The sequence below is a fragment of the Oncorhynchus mykiss genome, chromosome 22, assembly GCF_013265735.2.
Source record: "Oncorhynchus mykiss isolate Arlee chromosome 22, USDA_OmykA_1.1, whole genome shotgun sequence".
Taxonomy (NCBI): domain Eukaryota; kingdom Metazoa; phylum Chordata; class Actinopteri; order Salmoniformes; family Salmonidae; genus Oncorhynchus; species Oncorhynchus mykiss.
In genome coordinates this window covers 948,577-970,790 of record NC_048586.1, presented here as the reverse complement: position 1 = coordinate 970,790, position 22,214 = coordinate 948,577, and the positions used below count along the sequence as shown (strand labels likewise).

At 40.6% G+C, this 22,214-nt stretch overlaps 1 protein-coding gene across 2 annotated transcripts in view; it reads right to left on the bottom strand.

Annotated features, from left to right (window-relative positions):
* Positions 1-22,214, bottom strand: part of tbc1d4 (TBC1 domain family, member 4) — a 139,850-nt gene that overhangs the window by 71,132 nt on the left and 46,504 nt on the right. For both annotated transcript variants that reach the window (XM_021578614.2, XM_021578615.2), the window contains exons 5-10: positions 21,746-21,835; positions 18,022-18,126; positions 16,552-16,684; positions 14,128-14,219; positions 13,357-13,467; positions 1,988-2,116 (exon numbers count right to left, since the gene is read on the bottom strand). In XM_021578614.2, the coding sequence (XP_021434289.2) occupies positions 1,988-2,116; positions 13,357-13,467; positions 14,128-14,219; positions 16,552-16,684; positions 18,022-18,126; positions 21,746-21,835 (660 nt within the window). The remainder of the gene's footprint in view (positions 1-1,987; positions 2,117-13,356; positions 13,468-14,127; positions 14,220-16,551; positions 16,685-18,021; positions 18,127-21,745; positions 21,836-22,214) is intronic.

Sequence of the window (22,214 nt, the reverse complement as noted above, 5' to 3'; positions counted from 1 at the left end):
TCCAGCAGCAGATTATGATCAGTAATGTCAAAAGCTGCACTTCAGTCAATTTCAATCAATTTGTGTAACACGGAACCAAAACAGGCTGCGCGCGTACGTGCGCTATCGTGCATACATTTATTTTGTACCCCCACACCAAACGCGATCACGACACACAGGTTAAAATATCAAAACAAACTCTGAACCAATGCCATTAATTAATTTGGGAACAGGTCGAAAAGCATTAAATATGTATGGCAAATTAGCTAGTTAGCTTGCTAGCTAATTTGTCCTATTTAGCTAGCTTGTCCTATTTAGCTAGCTTGCTGTTGCTAGTTAATTTGTCCTGGGATATAAACATTGAGTTGTTATTTTACCTGAAATGCACAAGGTCCTCTACTCCGACAATTAATCCACACATAAAACGGCCAACCGAATCGTTTCTAGTCATCTCTCCTCCTTTGCGCACGCGACGTGTCCGGTCTGGTCAGCATGTGCTGTACATGTTAAATGCCCTTCTCTATAAGTGTACTTAAATTATGTTGTTGATTTGTTTACTGTGAAATAGCATATTATTTGGTCAAACCATTTAAAAAAAAATTACGTTTACTAGCAGGCTGATTGGTCGGTTGTTTGAGCCAGTAAAGGGTTCTTTGCAGCTTGATGAAAGAAAGCCAATCAACGTTTAAACCATGAAATATATCTTTGTGGCAGCAGGTAGCCTAGTGGTTAGAGCTTTGGGATAGTAACCAAAAGGTTTCTGGATCAAATTCCTGAGCTGAGAAGGTAAAAATCTGTCGTTCTGCCCCTGAACAAGGCAGTTAACCCACTGTTCCCCGGTAGGCTGTCATTGTAAATAAGAATTTACTTGCCTAGTTAAATAAAGGTTAAATAAATAAATAAAATGTGCTTTTTGGCAAACTCCAAGTGGGCTGTCATGTGCCTTTCAATGAGGAGAGTCTTCCGTCTGGTCACTCTACCATAAAGGCCTGATTGGTGGAGTGAAACAGAGATTGGTTATCCTTCTGGAAGGTTCTCCCATCTCCACAGAAGAACTCTGGAGCTCTCGGCTTCACCCTGACCAAGGCCCTTCTCTCCTGATTACTCAGTTTGGTCAAGCGGCCAGCTCTAAGAAGAGTATTGGTGGTTCCAAACTTCTTCCATTTAAGAATGATGGAGGCCACTGTGATATTGTGGACCTTCAATGCGGAATACTTTTTTTGGTACCCTTCTCCAGATCTGTGCCTTGAGACAATCCTGTCTCTGAGCACTACGGACAATTCCTTCAACATCATGGCTTGGTTTTTGCTCTGGCACGCACTGTCAACTGTGAGACCATATATAGACAGGTGTGTGCCTTTCCAAATCATGTCCAATAAAATGAATTTCCCACAGGTGGACTCCAATCAAGTTGTACAAACATCTCAATGATGATCAAAGGGTATGAATACTTGTGTAAATAAGGTATATACGTTTTTTTTTTTTTATTATAAATTTGCTACAAATTTTAAAAACCTCTTCTCGCTTTGTCATCCTAGGGTATTGTGTGTAGATTGATGAGGAACCTTTTATATTTAATCAATTTTAGAATAAGGCTGTAACCTAACAAAATGTGGAAAAGTCAAGGGCTCTGAATACTTTGTGAATGCCCTGTATTCTAAGGATATGCATTTACAATATAGTAACAGATGGCAGCAAAGGTTTCAGATTCATGGATTCATCCATTACAAAGAAAAAGACCAAGACAAGAAACCGTGTGAGACAAGACAGATATTTGGAAGCCTTGAGAAGATATTCTCTAGGGATTTGATCAGACACAGAAAAAGACAGAAAGAGAAGGACAGGGAAGGAGGGGAAAGAGAGAAAGAGACTGGCTGATAGACAGAGAGCGATAAAGACAGAGACAGTGAGGGAGACAGGACAGACTTAAGAGAGAGAGAGAGAGAGAAAGAGAACAATAAATAGAGACCTATAGATTAAAAGACAGAGATAGCCATAGTGGGAGTACCCGTGAGAAAATGTTCTCCAGTGAGCTGGTCAGCGAGCTCTTGGCCTTGTTCTTCAGGATGTCCAGTTTGAAGCGGCCGCCCGTCGCTGCGGTGCTGTCCGCTGGTGCGGTTGTGGTGTTGGGGGTTTTCTGGTACACACAGATAAAGGTCAAAGGTCAGAGGTTACGCCACTGTCGAAAACACTACAATAACCTGGTTCTATTTGGGGCAACAGTGCTATTTAAATGCAGAGAAAAGAAAGTGTAAAAAATATTTCTTAAAAAATTCAATCAAACCTGTACAATTCTGTGTATAACACAGAACTTGTGAACATAGTTACAAAGAACTTTCAGTAACACTTCATAATACCGTTCAGTAGAAACCATTTATAAGGCATTTATAATGTTTCACATTAGTCCTTATAAACCATTTACTCATCACCAGTCAAGTCTTTTTGCAGTCCCTAATCTAAAGTAATACTACCGGTCAAAACATTGAGAACACCAAGGGTTTTTCTTTTTACTATTTTCTAAACTGCAGAATAATAGTGAAGACATCAATACTATGAAATAACACATTATGGAATGATGTGGTAACCAAAAAAGTGTTCAATTATACATGAGATTCTTCAAATAGCCACCCTAAGCCTTGATGACAGCTTTGCACACACTTGCCATTCTCTCAACCAGATTCACCTGGAATGCTTTTCCAACAGTCTTGAAGGAGTTCCCACATATGTGACCAGATTCAGGAACCTACAGTGGTTCCTCCTTTAACCTCTTAAGGTATAGGGGGCAGCATTTTCACTTTTGGATAAATAGCGTGCCCAATTTCAACTTCATGATACTCATGCCAGGAATATATGATATGCATATGATTAGTAGATGTGGATAGAAAACACTGACTATAACATTACTTATGTAGCAGGCAAAACCCCGAGGACTAACTGTTCAGATTTTTTTTCTTTTTTGCCTCTGACCGTTCCCTCTGTTGTCTTTGCCAAGGGATATTTGATAGGGACCATTTTACAGTTCCTACCACTTCCACTGGATGTCACCAGTCTTTGGAATTTGGTTGATGTTATTAATTTGTGCAAAGAAGCAGCAGCACTGGAACAAGGTTACCCTATTGAGAGTTGCGCAAGACGTAAAAAGGAGCATGGTTTGTTTACTTGCTGTATTGAATACAGATTGCCCTGTCTTCAATTTGATCGATTATTAACGTTTAAAAATATCTAAAGTTGGATTACAAAAGTAGTTTGAAATATTTTGGCAAAGTTTATAGGCAACTTTTGAAATGACGTTCTGTTTTTGTAAGCTGTTTATTTTCTGGATCAAACGCCCTTTATAAATGGACATTTTGGGTATATATGGACGGAATTAATAAAAAAAAATGACCAATTGTGATGTTTATGGGACATATTGGAGTGCCAACAAAAGAAGCCTGCAGGGTTGAAATATGCTACCCCCTTTGTTTACTGCTGGTGCTATCATCAGATAATAGCTTCTTATGCTTTCGCCGAAAAGCATTTTTAAAATCTGACATGTTGGCTGGATTCACAACGAGTGTAGCTTTAATTGAGTATCTTACATGTGTGATTTAATGAATGTTTGATTTTATATAATTATTTGAATTTGCCGCCCTGCACTTTCCCTGTTTTTTTCCCCAAGTGAGACGCAAGCGTCCCCTATACCATAAGTTAAAAGTTAAGTTGCGAGCTTGCACCGCGGGACTTACTAACTCCACCACAAGGGGGAGTTAGAGCACTCATTATGCATTTGGGTCCCAAGGTTTTTATATGACCAATCATATTGAGTGGTTCCAATGATGAATTTGACACAAGCCACCCATCCCTGGTGGCCTTCTTCAGCAAAGATGGCTGAAAAAACATTACGGTGGAAGCAGATGTAAGTAGTTAACGGCATAACGAGTCAAGTAAAAACTCTACGATTGAGAGAAATATGTTAGTTAATGTAGAGACAGACATTTGTGCATATTTCTTTGTCATGAAATTAATTTACGAAAATCGCTATTTGGCAAGTTAGCTGACTAGCTAACATTAGCCAGCTAGTTAGCTAGTGTTATGACCTGAGTATGAATGTGTAATGCGTGTTGTTTAATGTTTTAGGGACTCTTGGGAAAACCAGCAAACCAGGCTGTCGTCTTGTGAAACAGTGGATGTAAAGGATCTAGCTAGCTAAAGCATTTACTGCAAATTGCAAACTGCTTGCCTTGCTTATATTTGCCATGCAATGCAGCTGAAGTAACATAGCTAGCTAACTATTTATTTGCTTATTGTGTTGTGGAGGATAAAAAAAAATTAACTATGCCTATGGATGTGCAGCTGGCTACAGTATGTTGCCGATCTGTGTACGGACCCTAAAACGTTTGGTATGAATATTAGTTCAGAACCTATCTATGAACCTCAAGCTATCATAGTTGTTGTATCAACTCCAAGTCTGAATGGCATTAATGAAGCCTATGGATAGAGTTTGAATATAATAATTTTATTGTGCCAAGGATGCAAGTCTTATATACATGTACCGGTACTGTAGTTATTACCACGCATGAGATCCCCCACATTGTAGCCTGTACATTGAATGTATTCACTGATCATGTACTCTTCCTTGGAAAATAAAGGTGCTGTTCAGGTATGAATCTCTGAGACATTCTTTTTCAGTCATATCCAATACCAGGTGTATCAAACTCCATTATTTGAATGATGCTGTGTCTACATGTATGTATTACAATTATACACTTCAACAGTGTTTACCACTCCTGCTCCTGGGACATCAATGATTACACATTGTAACTATACCATAGACTGGAAAAATGATTTAAATAAAGGCTGATTTGTAATTCATATATACAGAAATACACCCATGCCTATCTAACTCCCTTCATCTGCATTAATCTGAGGACACAGGATAGTATTTCAATGAGATAGTTCATTTCAACCAGTGGAGAATGTGAAACGCTTTATTGAAAGAAGTTCATTATCCAGGTGTTATAAATACATAATGCATTATAATTATGATAATTGTAATATTATATTATAAATACAAGTTCAATCTGTACGTCAATGCACATATGGTGTGCATTATAAAATGAGAGGAAGAAAAAGGTGGTGGTGAGAGGGGGATGTAGAAGACAGAAAAGGAAAGGGGTAAAAGAGGAGCAGGGAAGACAGCATATGATTAATGAATCACAGTGCTACCCTAATATTCTCTCAGTTCATCAAAATTACATAGAGTGTCTCCTAACAAGCCTTGGGCTCCCAGTCGGCCCGAAGGTTATCTTAAGAGCGGGTGAGGTGGAGATGACAGGACTGGCTTCCTCTCTTACATCAAAACATACCTGCAGACGAGAGACAGATGGATAGAGAGATACAGTTGAAGTCGGAAGTTTACATACACTTAGGTTGGAGTCATAAAAACGTGTTTTTCAACCACTAAACAAATTACTTGTTAACAAACTATAGTTTTGGCAAGTTTGTTAGGACATTTACTTTGTGCATGACAAGTAATTTTTCCAACAATTGTTTACAGACCGATTATTTCACTTATAATTCACTGTATCACAATTCCAGTGGGTCAAAAGTTTACAGTCGTGGCCTAAAGTTTTGAGAATGACACAAATATTAATTTCCACAAAGTTTGCTGCTTCAGTGTCTAGATACTTTTGTCTGATGTTACTATGGAATGCTGAAGTATAATTATAAGCATGTCATAAGTGTCAAAGGCTTTTATTGACAATTACATGAAGTTAATGCAAAGAGTCAATATTTGCAGTGTTGACCCTTCTTTTTCAAGACCTCTGCAATCCGCCCTGGCATGCTGTCAATTAACTTCTGGGCCACATCCTGACTGATGGCAGCCCATTTTTGCATAATCAATGCTTGGAGTTTGTCAGAATATGTGGGTTTTAGTTTGTCCACCCGCCTCTTGAGGATTGACCACAAGTTCTCAATGGAATTAAGGTCTGGGGAGTTTCCTGGCCATGGACCCAAAATATCGATGTTTTGTTCCCTGAGCCACTTAGTTATCGCTTTTGCCTTATGGCAAGGTGCTCCATCATGCTGGAAAAGACATTGTTCATCACCAAACTGTTCCTGGATGGTTGGGAGAAGTTGCTCTCGGAGGATGTGTTGGTACCATTCTTTATTCATGGCTGTGTTCTTAGGCAAAATTGTGAGTGAGCCCACTCCCTTGGCTGAGAAGCAAACCCACACATGAATGGTCTCAGGATGCTTTAACAATCGGAAAGGGGATTCATCATAGAGAATGACTTTACCCCAGTCCTCAGCAGTCCAATCCCTGTACCTTTTGCAGAATTCAGTCTGTCCCTGATGTTTTTCCCGGAGAGAAGTGGCTTCTTTGCTGCCCTTCTTGACACCAGGCCATCCTCCAAAAGTCTTCGCTTCACTGTGCGTGCAGATGCACTCACACCTGCCTGCTGCCATTCCTGACCAAGCTCTGTACTGGTGGTGCCCCGATCCCGCAACTGAATCAACTTTAGGAGACTGTCCTGGCGCTTGCTGGACTTTCTTGGGCGCCCTTAAGCCTTCTTCACAACAATTGAAGGTCTTGATGATCCGATAAATGTTTGACTTAGGTGCAATCTTACTGGAAGCAATATCCTTGCCTGTGAAGCCCTTTTTGTTCAAAGCAATGATGTTTCCTTGCAGGTAACCATGGTTGACAGAGGAAGAACAATGATTCCAAGCACCACCCTCCCTTTGAAGCTTCCAGTCTGTTATTCAAACTCAATCAGCATGACAGAGTGATCTCCAGCCTTGTCCTCGTCAACACTCACACCTGTGTTAACGAGAGAATCACTGACATGATGTCAGCTGGTCCTTTTGTTGCAGGGATGAAATGCAGAATAAATATTTTTGGGGAATTCAGTTCATTTGCATGGCGAAGAGGGACTTTGCAATTAATTGCAATTCATATGATCACTCTTCATAACATTCTGGAGTATATACAAACTGCCATCATACAAAATGAGGTAGTAGACTTTGTGAAAATTAATATTTGTGTCATTCTCAAAAACGACAGTCACGACTGTACATACTCCAAGTTGACTATGCCATTTAACAGCTTGGAAAATTCCAGAAAATGATGTCATGGCTTTAGAAGCATCTGATAGGCAAATTTACATAATTTGAGTCAATTGGAGGTGTACCTGTGGATGTATTTCAAGGCCTACCTTCACACTCAGTGCCTCTTGGCTCGACATCATGGGAAAATCAAATAAATCAGCCAAGAAAAAAAAAATGTAGACCCCCACAAGTCTGGTTCATCCTTGGGAGCAATTTCCAAAAGCTTGAAGGTCTGTACAAAAAAATAATACGCAAGTAGAGTGGGGCAAAAAAGTATTTAGTCAGCCACCGATTGTGCAAGATCTCCCACTTAAAAAGATGAGAGGCCTGTCATTTTCATCATAGTACACTTCAACTATGACAGACAAAATGAGAAGAAGAAAAAAATCCAGAAAATCATTTTTAATTAATTTATTTGCAAATTATGGTGGAAAATAAGTATTTGGTCACCTACAAACAAGCAAGATTTCTGGCTCTCACAGACCTGTAACTTCTTCTTTAAGAGGCTCCTCTGTCCTCCACTCGTTACCTGTATTAATGGCACCTGTTTGAACTTGTTATCAGCACAAAAGACACCTGTCCACAACCTCAAACAGTCACACTCCAAACTCCACTATTGCCAATACCAAAGAGCTGTCAAAGGACACCAGAAACAAAATTGTAGACCTGCACCAGGCTGGAAAGCCTGAATCTGCAATAGGTAAGCAGCTTGGTTTGAAGAAATCAACTGTGGGAGCAATTATAGAAGACATACAAGACCACTGATAATCTCCCTCGATCTGGGGCTCCACACAAGATCTCACCCCGTGGGGTCAAAATGATCACGAGAACGGTGAGCAAAAATCCCAGAACCGCACAGGGGGACCTAGTGAATGACCTGCAGAGAGCTGGGACCAAAGTAACAAAGCCTACCATCAGTAACACACTACGCCGCCAGGGACTCAAAGCCAGACGTGTCCCCCTGCTTAAGCCAGTACATGTCCAGGCCCGTCTGAAGTTTGCTAGAGAGCATTTGGATGATCCAGAAGAAGATTGGGAGAATGTCATATGTCAGATGAAACCAAAATATAACTTTTTGGTAAAAACTAAACTCGTCGTGTTTGGAGGACAAAGAATGCTGAGTTGCATCCAAAGAACACCATACCTACTGTGAAACATGGGGGTGGAAACCTCATGCTTTAGGGCTGTTTTTCTGCAAAGGGACCAGGACGACTGATCCGTGTAAAGGAAAGAATGAATGGGGCCATGTATCATGAGATTTGAGTGAAAACCTCCTTCCATCAGCAAGGGCATTGAAGATGAAACGTGGCTGGGTCTTTCATGCATGACAATGATCCCAAACACACGCCCGGGCAACGAAGGAGTGGCTTCATAAGAAGCATTTCAAGATCCTGGAGTGGCCTAGCCAGTCTCCAGATCTCAACCCCATAGAAAATCTTTGGAGGGAGTTGAAAGTCCGTGTTGACCAGCAACAGCCCCAAAACATCACTGCTCTAGAGGAGATCTGCATGGAGGAATGGGCCAAAATACCAGCAACCGTGTGTGAAAACCTTGTGAAGACTTACAGAAAACGTTTGACCTCTGTCATTGCCAACAAAGGGTATAACAAAGTATTGAGAAAAACTTTTGTTATTGACAAATACTTTTTTTCCACCATAATTTGCAAATAAATTCATTAAAGATCCTACAATGTGATTTTCTGGAGAAAAAAAATCTAATTTTGTCTGTCATAGTTGAAGTGTACCTATGATGAAAATTACAGGCCTCTCTCATCTTTTTAAGTGGGAGAACTTGCACAATTGGTGGATGACTAAATCCTTTTTGCCCCACTGTATAAACACCATGAGACCACGTAGCCATCATACCGCTCAGAAAGGAGACACGTTCTGTCTCCTAGAGATGAACGTACTTTGCTGCGAAAAGTGCCAATAAATCCCAGAACAACAGCAAAGGACCTTGTGACGATGCTGGAGGAAACAGGTACAAAAGTATCTATATCCACAGTAAAACGAGTCTTATATCGACATAACCTGAAAGGCCGCTCAGCAAGGAAGAAGCCACTGCAACAAAACCGCCATAAAAAAGGCCAGATTACAGTTTGCAACTGCACATGGGGAAAAATATTGTACTTTTTGGAGAAATATCCTCTGGTCTGATGAAACAAAAATAGAACTGCTTGGCCATAATGACCATCCTTATGTTTGGAGGAAAAAGGGGGATGCTTGCAAGCCGAAGAACACCATCTCAACTGTGAAGCACGGGGTGGGCAGCATCATGTTGTGGAGGTTCTTTGCTGGAGGAAGGACAGGTGCACTTCACAAAATAGATGGCATCATGAGGAAGAAGAATTATGTGGATATATTGAAGCAACGTCTCAAGACATCAGTCGGGAAGTTAAAGCTTGATCGCAAATGGGTCTTCCAAATGGACAATGACCCCAAGCATACTTTCAAAGTTGTGGCAAAATGGCTTAAGTACATCAAAGACAAGGTATTGGAGTGAACATCACAAAGCCCTGACCTCATTCCTATAGACAATTTGAGGGCAGAACTGAAAAAGCATGTTTGTGAGCAAGGAGGCTTTCCAACCTGACTCAGTTCCACCAGCTCTGTCAGGAGGAATGGGCCTACATTCTGCGTTCATTGCACGCAGAGTCAGTGTATATGCAACAGTTTGGGCCGCCTAATTTGCCAGAATGTTACGTAATTATGACATAACATTGAAGGTTGTGCAATGTAACAGGAATATTTAGACTTATGGATGCCACCCGTTAGACAAAATACGGAACGTTTCCGTATTTCACTGAAAGAATAAACGTCTTGTTTTCGAAATGATAGTTTCCGGATTCGACCATATTAATGACCAAAGGCTCGTATTTCTCTGTGTTATTATGTTATAACTAAGTCTATGATTTGATAGAGCAGTCTGACTGAGCGATGGTAGGCAGCAGCAGGCTCGTAAGCATTCATTCAAACAGTACTTTTGTGCGTTTTGCCAGCAGCTCTTCGCAATGCTTCAAGTATTGCGCTGTTTATGACTTCAAGCCTATCAACTCCCGAGATTAGGCTGGTGTAACCGATATGAAATGGCTAGCTAGTTAGAGGGGTGCGTGCTAATAGCGTTTCAAACGTCACTCGCTCTGAGACTTGGAGTGGTTGTTCTCCTTGCTCTGCATGGGTAACGCTGCTTCGAGGGTGGCTGTTGTCGATGTGTTCCTGGTTCGAGCCCAGGTAGGAGCGAGGAGAGGGACGGAAGCTATACTGTTACACTGGCAATACTAAAGTGCCTATAAGAACATCCAATAGTCAAAGGTTAATGAAATACAAATGGTATAGATAAAAATAGTCCTATAATTCCTATAATAACTACAACCTAAAACTTCTTACCTGGGAATATTGAAGACTCATGTTAAAAGGAACCACCAGCTTTCATATGTTCTGAGCAAAGAACGTAAACATTAGCTCTATTACATAGCACATATTGCACTTTTACTTTCTTCTCCAATATTGTTTTTGCATTATTTAAACCAAATTTAACATGTTTCATTATTTATTTGAGGCTAAATTGATTTTATTGATGTATTATATTAAGTTAAAATGAGTGTTCATTCAGCACTGTTGTAATTGTCATTATTACAAATAAATAAAACATTTTTTAAAAAACGTCCGATTAATCGGTATCGACTTTTTTGGGGTCCTCCAATAATCGGTATCGGCGTTGAAAAATCATAATCGGTCGACCTCTCCTCGGGATATAGAATAAATTGGAACAAGAGCGAATTAATACCCATAAGATTGCAAACCCCTCTTGGTTAGACCTTCTTCCATTTAAGTTAACTTCAGATAAATGTACTTATCTAGGAATTGTAGGTACCAAATATTTAAAGAGAATTTTCCCTCTCTGATGCAAAAACTCAAGGCAAACATAGTATTTTGGAGAATTCTCCCAATTTCCCTGCTTGGAAGAATTCCAAGTGGCGCAGTGGTCTTAGGCACTGCATCGCAGTTGCTAGCTGTACCACTAGAGATCACGGTTCGAGACCAGGAGACCCACGGGCTGCGCACAATTGGCCAAAGTCGTTCGGGTTAGGGGAGGGTTTGGCTGGCAGGGATGTCCTTGTCCCATCGCGCTCAGTGACTCCTGTGGCGGGCCAGGCACATGCACGCTGATACGGTCGCCAGGTGTACGGTGTTTCCTCCTACACATTGGTGTGGCTTGCTTCCAGGTTACGCGGGCATTGTGTCAAAAAGCAGTGCGGCTTGGTTGTGTTTCGGGGGACGCATGGCTCTCGACCTTCGCCACACCTGAGGATGTTGTAATCAGCAATGTCAATGTCTTTATCCGGGACCTCTGTGAGAACCAAAATATCCGGGCTCATGTCATGCACCCAGATATCAAGAAGGTCCATCTTTGACATCAAACGTAGAACATTGATATGTAACAGCATATACATGATTTGAAAGCAGCAGAGTATCCATTAGTATTATAATTTAAATAATACCTTCTCAATTGGGCAGTAACAGAGCTAACAGTGCAATTAAACTTCATGGTCACAAGATGATTACTGACAATACCCCTGGGAACATGTAATAATATCTATAGCAGTACGATAATGTTGTGAAACAGTGGAAATGGGAAGAATGACCTGAGCAGTGGTTGGGCTGTTTTTGAGTCAATGCTTTAAAATATCCTCCTTAATGTTGGCCAAGATAACTTTTGCCCCTTTCATATATAACTCTCCATCTGGATTCAGTCTCATGTAGCAAAATTTGAAATTGTGCTTTTTACATTGGATAAAAGTAGAGACTCAGAGCTACAAAATGGTAGATCATACATTGCAGTTGAGGAACAATGGGAAAGTAATTCTGCTTTGAAAGTTGATCAACTTGTAAACTCACTTCTGAGAAAATGGCCTTTGAATGTTTTTCTATCTAGTGAACAGCTCTTCTTTGTCTACATCCATTCAGCATCGCTCACACACTCGTAAGCTTTAGCCCCACCCATCTCGCTTCGCTCTCGGAGCGCACAATTGACGCTCTGACCGATGATTTGTTTATCTCTGGATAACATGAAAAACAGCCGAACCAGCTCTGCTGACAACAATTTCATTACGCTTTTGGCAGACGTTTACCGACACTGGCCATATTCAACAGGTGTTGTACACACGTTATGTAACTTTTTACAGACAGATATACTCCTCAGATATGGAGGTCCTGGGATGGCGTGGTTAGGTTGTGAGGCCGGTTGGACGTACTGCCAAATTCTCCAAAACAACAGTTTATGGTAGAGAAATTAAATTAAATTATCTTGGCAACAGCTCTGGTGGACATTCCTGCAGTCAGCATGCCAATTGCACGCTCACTCAAAACTTGAGACATCTGTGGCATTATGTTGTGTGACAAACTGCACATTTATTGTCCCCAGCACAAGGTGCCCTGTGTAATGATCATGCTGTTTAATCAGCTTCTTGATATTCCACACTTGTCAGGTGGATGGATTATCTTGGCAAAGGAGAAATGCTCACTGACAGGGATGTAAACCCATTTGTGCAAAATATTTGAGAGGAGTAAGCTTTTTGTGCTTGTAGAACATGTTTGGGATTCTTTATTTCAGCTCCTGAAACATGTGACCAACCCTTTACATGTTGCGTTTATATTTTTGTTCAGTGTAGTAAGCAAGCAGGGATGTAGTAGTAAAATAAAGATGGCTGACCACTGAACGCCGGTCAAATAACTTGACCGCTAGTAAACCACCGCATAAAAAATGTACACTCGACTCTATTATCCCTGTATCAGCACAGAGGCAGTAAAAGCTCTGCAAGACAAGAGGTCTGTAGCGGTTTAACTTGCTCTCCTAGAGCCCTGAGAGTGAGCTCCCTAGAAGAGGGTTTGAGGTTTCTAGTTTTGTCTCAATATACTGCCTGAACATTGAGGACTCCGTTCAACTGACTGTTCTCCACTGCTGTTAACAAACCGGGAAAAGGCCACGGAGAGCTGGTCATAAACTTTCATGGGCCACTGTGAGTCAGAGAATGGGTGACTGAGTGAGTGACAGGAAAGTAAGAGAGGCAGGGAGATAAGAGAGATCGAGCAAGACAGAATGAGAGAAGGAGAGAGAGAGAGAGATAGGGTTACTCTGCATGTAATGTCACTCTGCATGTGACATTACAGGATGTGCTGTTGTCTCCCACACTATAGTTTAAACTATGGAGCTCAAATGGGCCTGCTGATTGACAGACAGGTTGAACCTATAGGCAGGTCTATAGTACAAGTGAGGGAATAGTACCAGTTGGGCTTCTCCGATGTGGAGGTGGGATTTCTGCTTGGTTCCACATAGCTGGCGGAGGTGGAGAATCACCAGCTCATTCTCTTCCTGGTCCGACACAGGCTTCATTCTCTAATAGGGACGAATACATATTTTAGTAAATCCATCCATCAAATCAGCCAAATGTATTTATAAGTCCCTTTTTTACATCAGCAGTTTTTACAAAGTGATTTTACATTAACTCGGCATAGATTCCAAAGAGCAAAGCAAAAGCGAGAGAAAAAACTAAATCCCCAAGATCCCCAATCTGTTCTAGCTGGGCCACTACTCATTGCTGTCATTGGTGCCAGTCTATCTATATCTGATCTATTGGTGTCATCGGTGTCATTGAATACAATATAAACAGATCCATTTTCTAAATGGGGTTGTTAAAGCTACTAGCTGTTGGAGCCCGTAAATATATCTACTGCTCCATTTTGTCAAAGATCGAGTAGATATTAAAGATAAGATTTCTATTATCGCTGCTCTCATTCTTTACACGGAGGATCTGATTAAGAAACATAGAATCCATTTTGACAATTAATAGTACTAAGAACAATCATTATCTTCAGTCTCACAGTCCTTATCAGACCTACTTATTGAAGTCTTTCAGATTTATCCTGCCTGGAGTTCCAGAGGAGCAAGGTTTGCAACTATGCTAATGGTCAGTTGTGCCAGACAAGCTCAACAAAGCACCTATGAAGTATTTTATATTATTTTTAAATGGTATTTGAATCTAGGCCTGGTCCTTACCTGAACTCGCTCAAAGATGTCGACCTGTTCGTTATCAGTCAGTTGAGAGAGGTACTTCTGGATGGCCAGCTTGGCCCTGGGAGGATACAGACCTGGATTCACACACACAGGAACCAAATTAATTGCCATTAAGCCCCCCCAAATAAATTAGAATAGACTGGGAAGAGGAGAATTGAATGGAGCACACAACCAACTGGGTCGACTGATGGTGAGATATGCAAAGACAGTGTTTTCAAACTCAAAATGTGGAGCTACATTTTCTAAGAAGCTGACGTAGAAAAATGATCTGACTCAAAAGTGATTCAAACCCTATTGATTTGACAGAGAAGCTGAGATGAAGTGTGTTCGGGAGTCTTTTTTCTCATTTGATAACATGAAGGTTGAATAAATGGTAATGCACTGCTTATGAATGGGTTATGACTGCGGCATTAATTCCTCCTGTAGGTATACCCTTCAAATAAAAATGACCTTTCCAATCTGTATTTGGAAAGATAATTGATTTAGCTTTTATTGTCTCCTTCCCCTGTGCTGTCATATTTTTGGTTATTTTGAAAGCAAAAAAAAGCTGTCTTCAAAAAAGTGTTCACACCCCTTGACTTATTCCACATGTTGTTGTGTTACAGCCTGAGATTGTGTGTCACAAGCCTACACACAATATCCCATAATGTCAAAGTGGAATTATGGTTTTAGATTGTTTTTTTTATCCAAAAAATCTGAAATGTCAATAAGTATTCAACTCCTTTGTTATGGCAAGCATGAATCGCATTATAAGTTGCTTTGGGTGCAATAATAGAGTTTAACTATTTCTATTTTTGAATGACTACCACATCTCTGTACCAACCACACACATACGTATATGTAAGGTCCCTCAGTCGAGCAGTGCCTTGCAAAGAAGGGCACCTATTGGTAGATGGGTAAAACTATTATTTTAAAAAGCAGACTGTGGCAGACGGCAGGGAGAAGTGAGGGGCGTAGTTATTGAAGGGAGATATCTTGCTGGCTCCACCCCCGAGGCTTATATGGACTTCCTGCCCCAACGAGGCGAGCCTTGTGGATCATTAAGCCAGGGAGTACTTGTGCGGCCTGCACAAAGGGGCAGAGAACGGAGAGGGAAGCGTGTGTTATGAAGAGAGATAAATATCTGTGTGATTATCCGTTGTGACCTGGACTGTCTAATTACTCCCACTGTGTACCAAACCGGTTTGGCTGAAGACCCGAGTTTAAGGATTACCCCTGGAGAATGGAACGGACAAAGAGAACGGATTGTGGACTGTGAAATGGCTGGTGATTTTCCCCTTTTCCCCAGTGTGCAAAACTCCCCAATAAACTCCCCATTTGCATTCCAGTTGTGCTCCTTGTGTGTGTTTGGTTATTGAACTTGGTGACGTGGAAACCCCACACCCTTGAACCTGCTACAAGACATTGAATATCCCTTTGAGCATGGTGTATCAATACACCCAGTAACTACAAAGATACAGGCATCCTTCCTAACTCTGATGCCGGAGAGGAAACCACTCAGGGGTTTCACCACGAGGCCAATGGTGACTTTAAAACAGTTAGAGTTTAATTGCTGATAGGAGAACTACAACATTGTAGTTACTCCATACTACTAACCTAAATGACAGAGTGAAAAAAGGAAGCCTAAATATTCCAAGACATGCATCCTGTTAGTAAGGCACTAAAGCAAAACTGCAACAAATTAGAAATGAATGTTAAGTCCTGAATACAATCCGGTATGTTTGGGGCAAATCAAACAACACATCACTGAGTACTACTCTTCGTATTTTCAAGCATGGTGGTGGCTGCATTATGTTATGGGTATGCTCAACATCGGCAAGGACTAAGGAGCTTTTTAGGATAAAAATACATGGAATAGAGCTAAGAACAGGCAAAATCCTAGAGGAAAACATGGTTCAATCTGCTTTCCAACAGCCACTGGGAGACAAATTCACTTTTCAGCAGGACAATAACCTAAAACACAAGGCCAAATATGCACTGGAGTTGCTTACCAAAACAACATTGAACGTTCCTGACTTGCCTAGTTACAGTTTTGACTTAAATCGTCTTGAAAATGTCTTTCATGCAATGATCAACAACCAACTTCACAGAGCTTGAAGAAATGTTAATAGAATAATGTGCAAATATTGTACAATCCAGGTGTGCAAAGCTCTTAGAGATTTATCCAGAAAGACTCACAGCTGTAATCACTGCCAAAGGTGATTCAAACATGGGGTTGAATACTTATCTAATCAAGATACAGTATATTAGTGTGTTAGAATTTTTCTTCCACTTTGACAGAGTATTTTGTGTAGATCACTGACAAAAAAATACCCACCTTGTAACACAATAAAATGTGGGGAAAAAGTCAAGGGGTGTGAATACTTTCTGAAGGCACTGTAATAGATCCAGTAGACAGTGGCGTACCCTCAATCCTCTCGCAGAGTTTGTGCAGGTCGTGCATAGGGCAGGCCTCACACAGCTTGACCTGTGTCTTGGCGCTCTGCAGAGCTGCTGCCGTACTGAAGGCCTGCTTCAGAGTAAGCATCACCTCATCCACCTGTAGGCACAGGCACACACACACACACACACACACACACACGTCGAACTCCACTTACAGCAAACAATAATTTGGATTCCTAGCATTCCACAGAACCATTCCTCCAGGCTATTTCAGAACCCAATACATTATGACCAATGTTTTGTGATACTGGTAGGCCTACAGTAGATTTAGTTGTGCATTACAGATTTAGTTAAACATTTTGACATAGCCCAGGTATATAATAGCAACAATTCAAACACATTATGTGGCCCAAGCAGGAAGCAAACTCACAACCATGCTAAAATGGTTCTCCATCTCCAGATAGTGAATGTGCAAGCTCAGCCCTTCAGTAAGACCCATGATTGAAATATTCAACTAATCAACACCTTATCTCTGGACCCTAATTAGCTAATTTGATTGTGTTGCTGCAGGATTGGATCAAAACTCTGCATATGGGGAACCCTGCTCTAATGAACTGAGCCATTGGAACCACAAGGAGTCAGTCAGGGACCAATTTGAATTTGTATTTATTATGGATCCCAATTAGCTGTTGCAAAGCCAGCAACTACTCTTCCTGGAGTCCGGCAAAATGAAGGCAGTTAAACAATTTACAATACATTCATCACAGATTTCACAACACACTAAGTGTGTGCCCTCAGGCTCCAACTCCACTTCAACATAAAATCCATGTGTACGTGTGTATAGTGAGTATGATATCGTGTGTGTACGCATGTGTCTATGCCTATTTTCCTAAGTCCCTCTTTGTGGCACCTGACCACACTATTGAACAGTAGTCCAAGTGCGACCTGCCTTGTTGACAGGTCTGTTAAGTAGGCAGAGTTGCGCATATTATGGACAATGACAGTTTCTCAATTTCCACATTATTTAATACAGTATGTAGTTGAGGTTTCGCTTTTAGTGAATGATTTGTCCCAAATACATATTTAGCGGTAACTTATTCCTTGCCACCCATTCTAAAACTAATTGCAGCTCTTTGTTAATTGTTGCTGTCATTTCAGTCGTTGTAGTAGCTGAAATGTATAGTGTTGAGTCATCTGCATACAGACACTCTGGCTTTACTCAAAACCAGTGGCATGTCGTTAATAAAGATTGAAAAAAGTAAGGGGCATAGACAGCTGCCCTGGGGAATTGATGATTCTACCTGGATTATTTTGAAGAGGCTTCCATTAAAGAGCACCCTCTGTGTTCTTTTAGACAGGTAACTCTTTATCCACAATATAGCAGGGGATGTAAAGCCATAACACATAAATTTTTCCAGCAGCAGACTATGATTGATAATGTCAAATGAGATGTACACAGGGAGTGTGCAGTGGGAGGAGCTAGCCAATACTCACCAGGGATTCGCTGGCACACTGGAAGACGTAGCACACATACTGGCCCGGACCAGTCTCCCCCGGGTCGCGAAAGATAAACCCAAAGTGGTCCGTCTTGTTTATACCCTAAGCAAACCGCACAAGACAAATCAAATATCATGATACGTTACAATACAGACGATACACTACATTGGTAAAGTTTAAGTATAGAATTCATTGGTAGTTTATACAGCACAGTATATGTTTGAGAGACTGGTTGGAGAGAGGTTTCTCAACCGTCTATGAATCAATTTACATTTTCTATAAATCAATTTAATCCCCTAATATAACATTGTTTGCAAGTGGAGAAAGACGTCAGCAATGCATAATGTAGCCTTTATGGACTGAGTGGCTGTCCCTGGTTTAAACAATACTTAGCTGAAATGTATTAGGCTATAAACATCAAGTACAAACAATAACACAAGAGCATTGTCTTTCCCCCAAATATGGCATTGGACTCCCTTCAAGTAATTGTTTTACTAACCTTTGATAGGAATGCATTTCTGAACTTTAAATGTTATTAATCATTAATAGAGACCTGAGGAGTGCCATAGCCGAGGGGCTACACCAGAGGTTAATGGTTATCTGTAGGAGGAAGGCATGTGGTGGGGGCAATTACGCTTGGAATGTACTGAGTGTAGGGAAAACGATCACGTGGCAGGCATTGATAAGGGGAGAGAGCCATGGATTATTGATGAAGGGGGTCTAGGTCAGGTCAGGTCACGTTAACTTCTTATGGCTGTGGGGGGCAGTATTGAGTAGCTTGGATGAATAAGGTACCCAGAGTAAACTACCTGCTACTCAGGCCCAGAAGCTACGATATGCATATAATTAGTAGATTTGGATAGAAAACACTCTAAAACTGTTTGAATGATGTCTGAGTATAACAGAACTCATATTGCAGGCAAAAACCTGAGAAGAAATCCAACCAGGAAGTGGGAAATCTGAGGTTTGTAGGTTAAGTCTTTGCCTATCCAATATACAGTGTCAAATTTGATCCGATTGCACTTCCTAAGGCTTCCACTAGATGTCAACAGTCTTTAGAACCTTGTTTCAGGCTTCTACTGAGAAGGGGGAGCGAATAAGAGCTGTTTGAGTCAGGTGTCTGGCAGAATGCCATGAGCTAAGTCTCGCGCGTGGCCGTGAGCACGAGCTCTGTAACTTTTCCTTTCTAAAGACAAAGGAATTGTCCGGTTGGAATATTATCGAAGATTTATGATAAAAACATCCTAAAGATTGATTCTATACATTGTTTAGCATGTTTCTACGAACTGTAATGGAACTGTCGTCTGAACTAAGTGCCCGCGCCTTGTGAATTTGGATTTGTGAACTAAACTCGCGGACAAAAAGGAGGTATTTGGACATAAATGGACTTTATCGAACAAAACAAACATTTATAGTGGAACTGGGATTCCTGGGAGTGCATTCCGATGAAGATCATCAAAGGTAAGTGAATATTTATAATGCTATTTCTGACTTCTGTTGACTCCACAACATGGTGGGTATCTGTATGGCTTGTTTTGGTCTCTGAGCGCTGTACTCAGATTATTGCATGTGTGCTTCTTCCGTAAAGCTTTTATGAAATCTGACACAGCGGTTGCATTAAGGAGAAGTATATCTTTAATTCCTTGTATAACCCTTGTATTTTCATCAACATTTACGATGAGTATTTCTGTAAATTGATGTAGCTCTCTGCAAAATCACAGGATGTTTTGGAAGCAAAACATTACTCAACATAACGCGCCAATGTAAACAGATTTTTGGATATAAAAATGAACTTTATCGAACAAAACATACATGTGTAACATGAAGTCCTATGAGTGTCATCTGATGAAGATCAAAGGTTAGTGATTCATGTTCTCTCTATTTCTGCTTTTTGTGACCCCTCTCTTTGGCTGGAAAAATGGCTGTGTTTTTCTGTGACTAGGTGCTGACCTAACATAATCGCATAGTATGCTTTCGTCGTAAAGCCTTTTTGAAATCGGACACTGTGGTGGGATTAACAACCAGTTTATCTTTGAAATGGTGTATAACACTTGAATGTTTGAGAGATCTCTGTTGTTTGAATTTGGCGCCCTGCACTTTCACTGGCTGTTGTCAAATCGAATTAACGGGATTTCAGCCGTAAGAAGTTAAGGGAGAAAGAAAAGTTTATCACTTAGTTTCCTGCCTAGCAATAAAGATACAGTGCTTGTACAGATGTGTAGGAGGAGACTCAGCCTAGGATAAAGGGTTAACCTGTTGGTACTAGGGGGCAGTATTTTCTTTTTTAGAAAAATAACGTTCCCAAATTAAACGGGATATTTTGTCAGAACAAGATGCTAGAATATGCATATAATTGACAGCTTAGGATAGAAAACACTCTAAAGTTTCCAAAACTGTAAAAATATTGTCTGAGTATAACAGAACTGATGTTACAGGCGAAAACCTGAGAAAAATCCAATCCGGAAGTGACTCATCTTTTGAAAGCCCTGCGTTCCGATGCGTCCCTATTGAGCTGTGAATGCCCTATCAACCAGATTACGCTTTCTACGTATTCCCCAAGGTGTCTACAGCATTGTGACGTAGTTTTACGCATTTATGTTGAAGAATACCCATAGGCGGCTTCATTGCGCAAGTGGTCACCTGATGCTCCCAGAAAAATGATTGCGTAAAATACAGAGGTAGCCATTATTCCAATCGCTTCTACTGAGAAACCAATTTTTTGGTTTCTTTTTGGTTGATATATTATCGACTTAACACCTTAAGGATTGATTATAAACAACGTTTGCCATGTTTCTGTCGATATTATGGAGCTAATTTTGAATATTTTTCGCCGTTGTCGTGACCGCAATTTCCGGTCGATTTCTCAGCCAAACGTGAAGAACAAACGGAGCTATTTCGCCTACAAAAATAATATTTGGGGAAAAAATGAACTTTGGCTATCTACCTGGGAGTCTCATGAGTGAAAACATCCGAAGTTCAAAGGTAAACGATTTAATTTGATTGCTTTTCTGCTAGCAACGCATAATGCTATGCTAGGCTATCGATAAACTTACACAAATGCTTATCTAGCTTTGGCTGTAAAGCATATTTTGAAGATCTGAGATGACAGGGTGATTAACAAAAGGCTAAGCTGTGTTCCAATATATTTCACTTGTGATTTTCATGAATAGGAAGATTTTCTAGGAAGATTTATGTCCATTGCGTTATGCTAATTAGTGTCAAATGATGACAACGGTCCCGTTCACGGGATGGGGTGTCACTAGAGGCTAAAGATCAGCGCTTGTGTGAACAGTGTCTTTGTCTATTGCAGCTGTACTGCCCCTATGGGAAGAATAAACTTGGTTTGAGCTTTCATAGAGTCCGTTGAGTTTTTACTCTGAGAATTAGAACCGAACACCTTTTTCCGTGATGTGTCAAAATACAATTTTCTATCATATTAGTAGGACTAGTAGTCAAGTAAATCCTTGACAATGAAAAGATGAAAGACTGAGCCGAAGTAATGTGCATTTGTAATAAAATACTAAGAAATGATCCTCTGACAATGCAAGCCCCCAAACTAATGCATTTATTTATTCATGAAGTAGATATGTTCAAGAATTAGTTAAGTTTGGGGAATTTGCACCTGTGAAAAGCTCTGTAGCATTGGGATGAGATGAGCTGGATGAATGTGAATGTAAACACGGAAAACAGTAGAGTGAAAAACAAACCCAGGTTTACCAACCTGAGAGCAGGACGAGATGTCTTTGAATCTCTTTTCCAGCACCACAGTCTTACTGTCTGGACTGATCAGGTTCACCTCGAAGCGTCCGACCTGAAAAACAAGCACACACATTAATGAGGAATCTGACCTTGATACATTGATCAAGTCGGCTTCTTTAGAAGAGTAGAAAGTAGGCTCGGGGGAAATACTGTATACAAGGGTATTCGGAAAAAAGTCAGAATGGTTTTTCAATACAGTCAAAACTATATTTGAAGTTTCTCAAAAATGAGATTATTTGTAGCTACTTTTTAAGTTAATACCTGTAGTCAACTTGTGCAATACATTAGCAGATAAAGCACATTGCATTCTTCATTTCACCTGTCACATTATTTTGCGTTATGAAGCTTACTGTTGTTCCCCAGAACAGCTGAGGGAGTAACGTGTTTGTTGTAAAGGGCACAATGGGATAGTCCATAGCGCTCTATATATA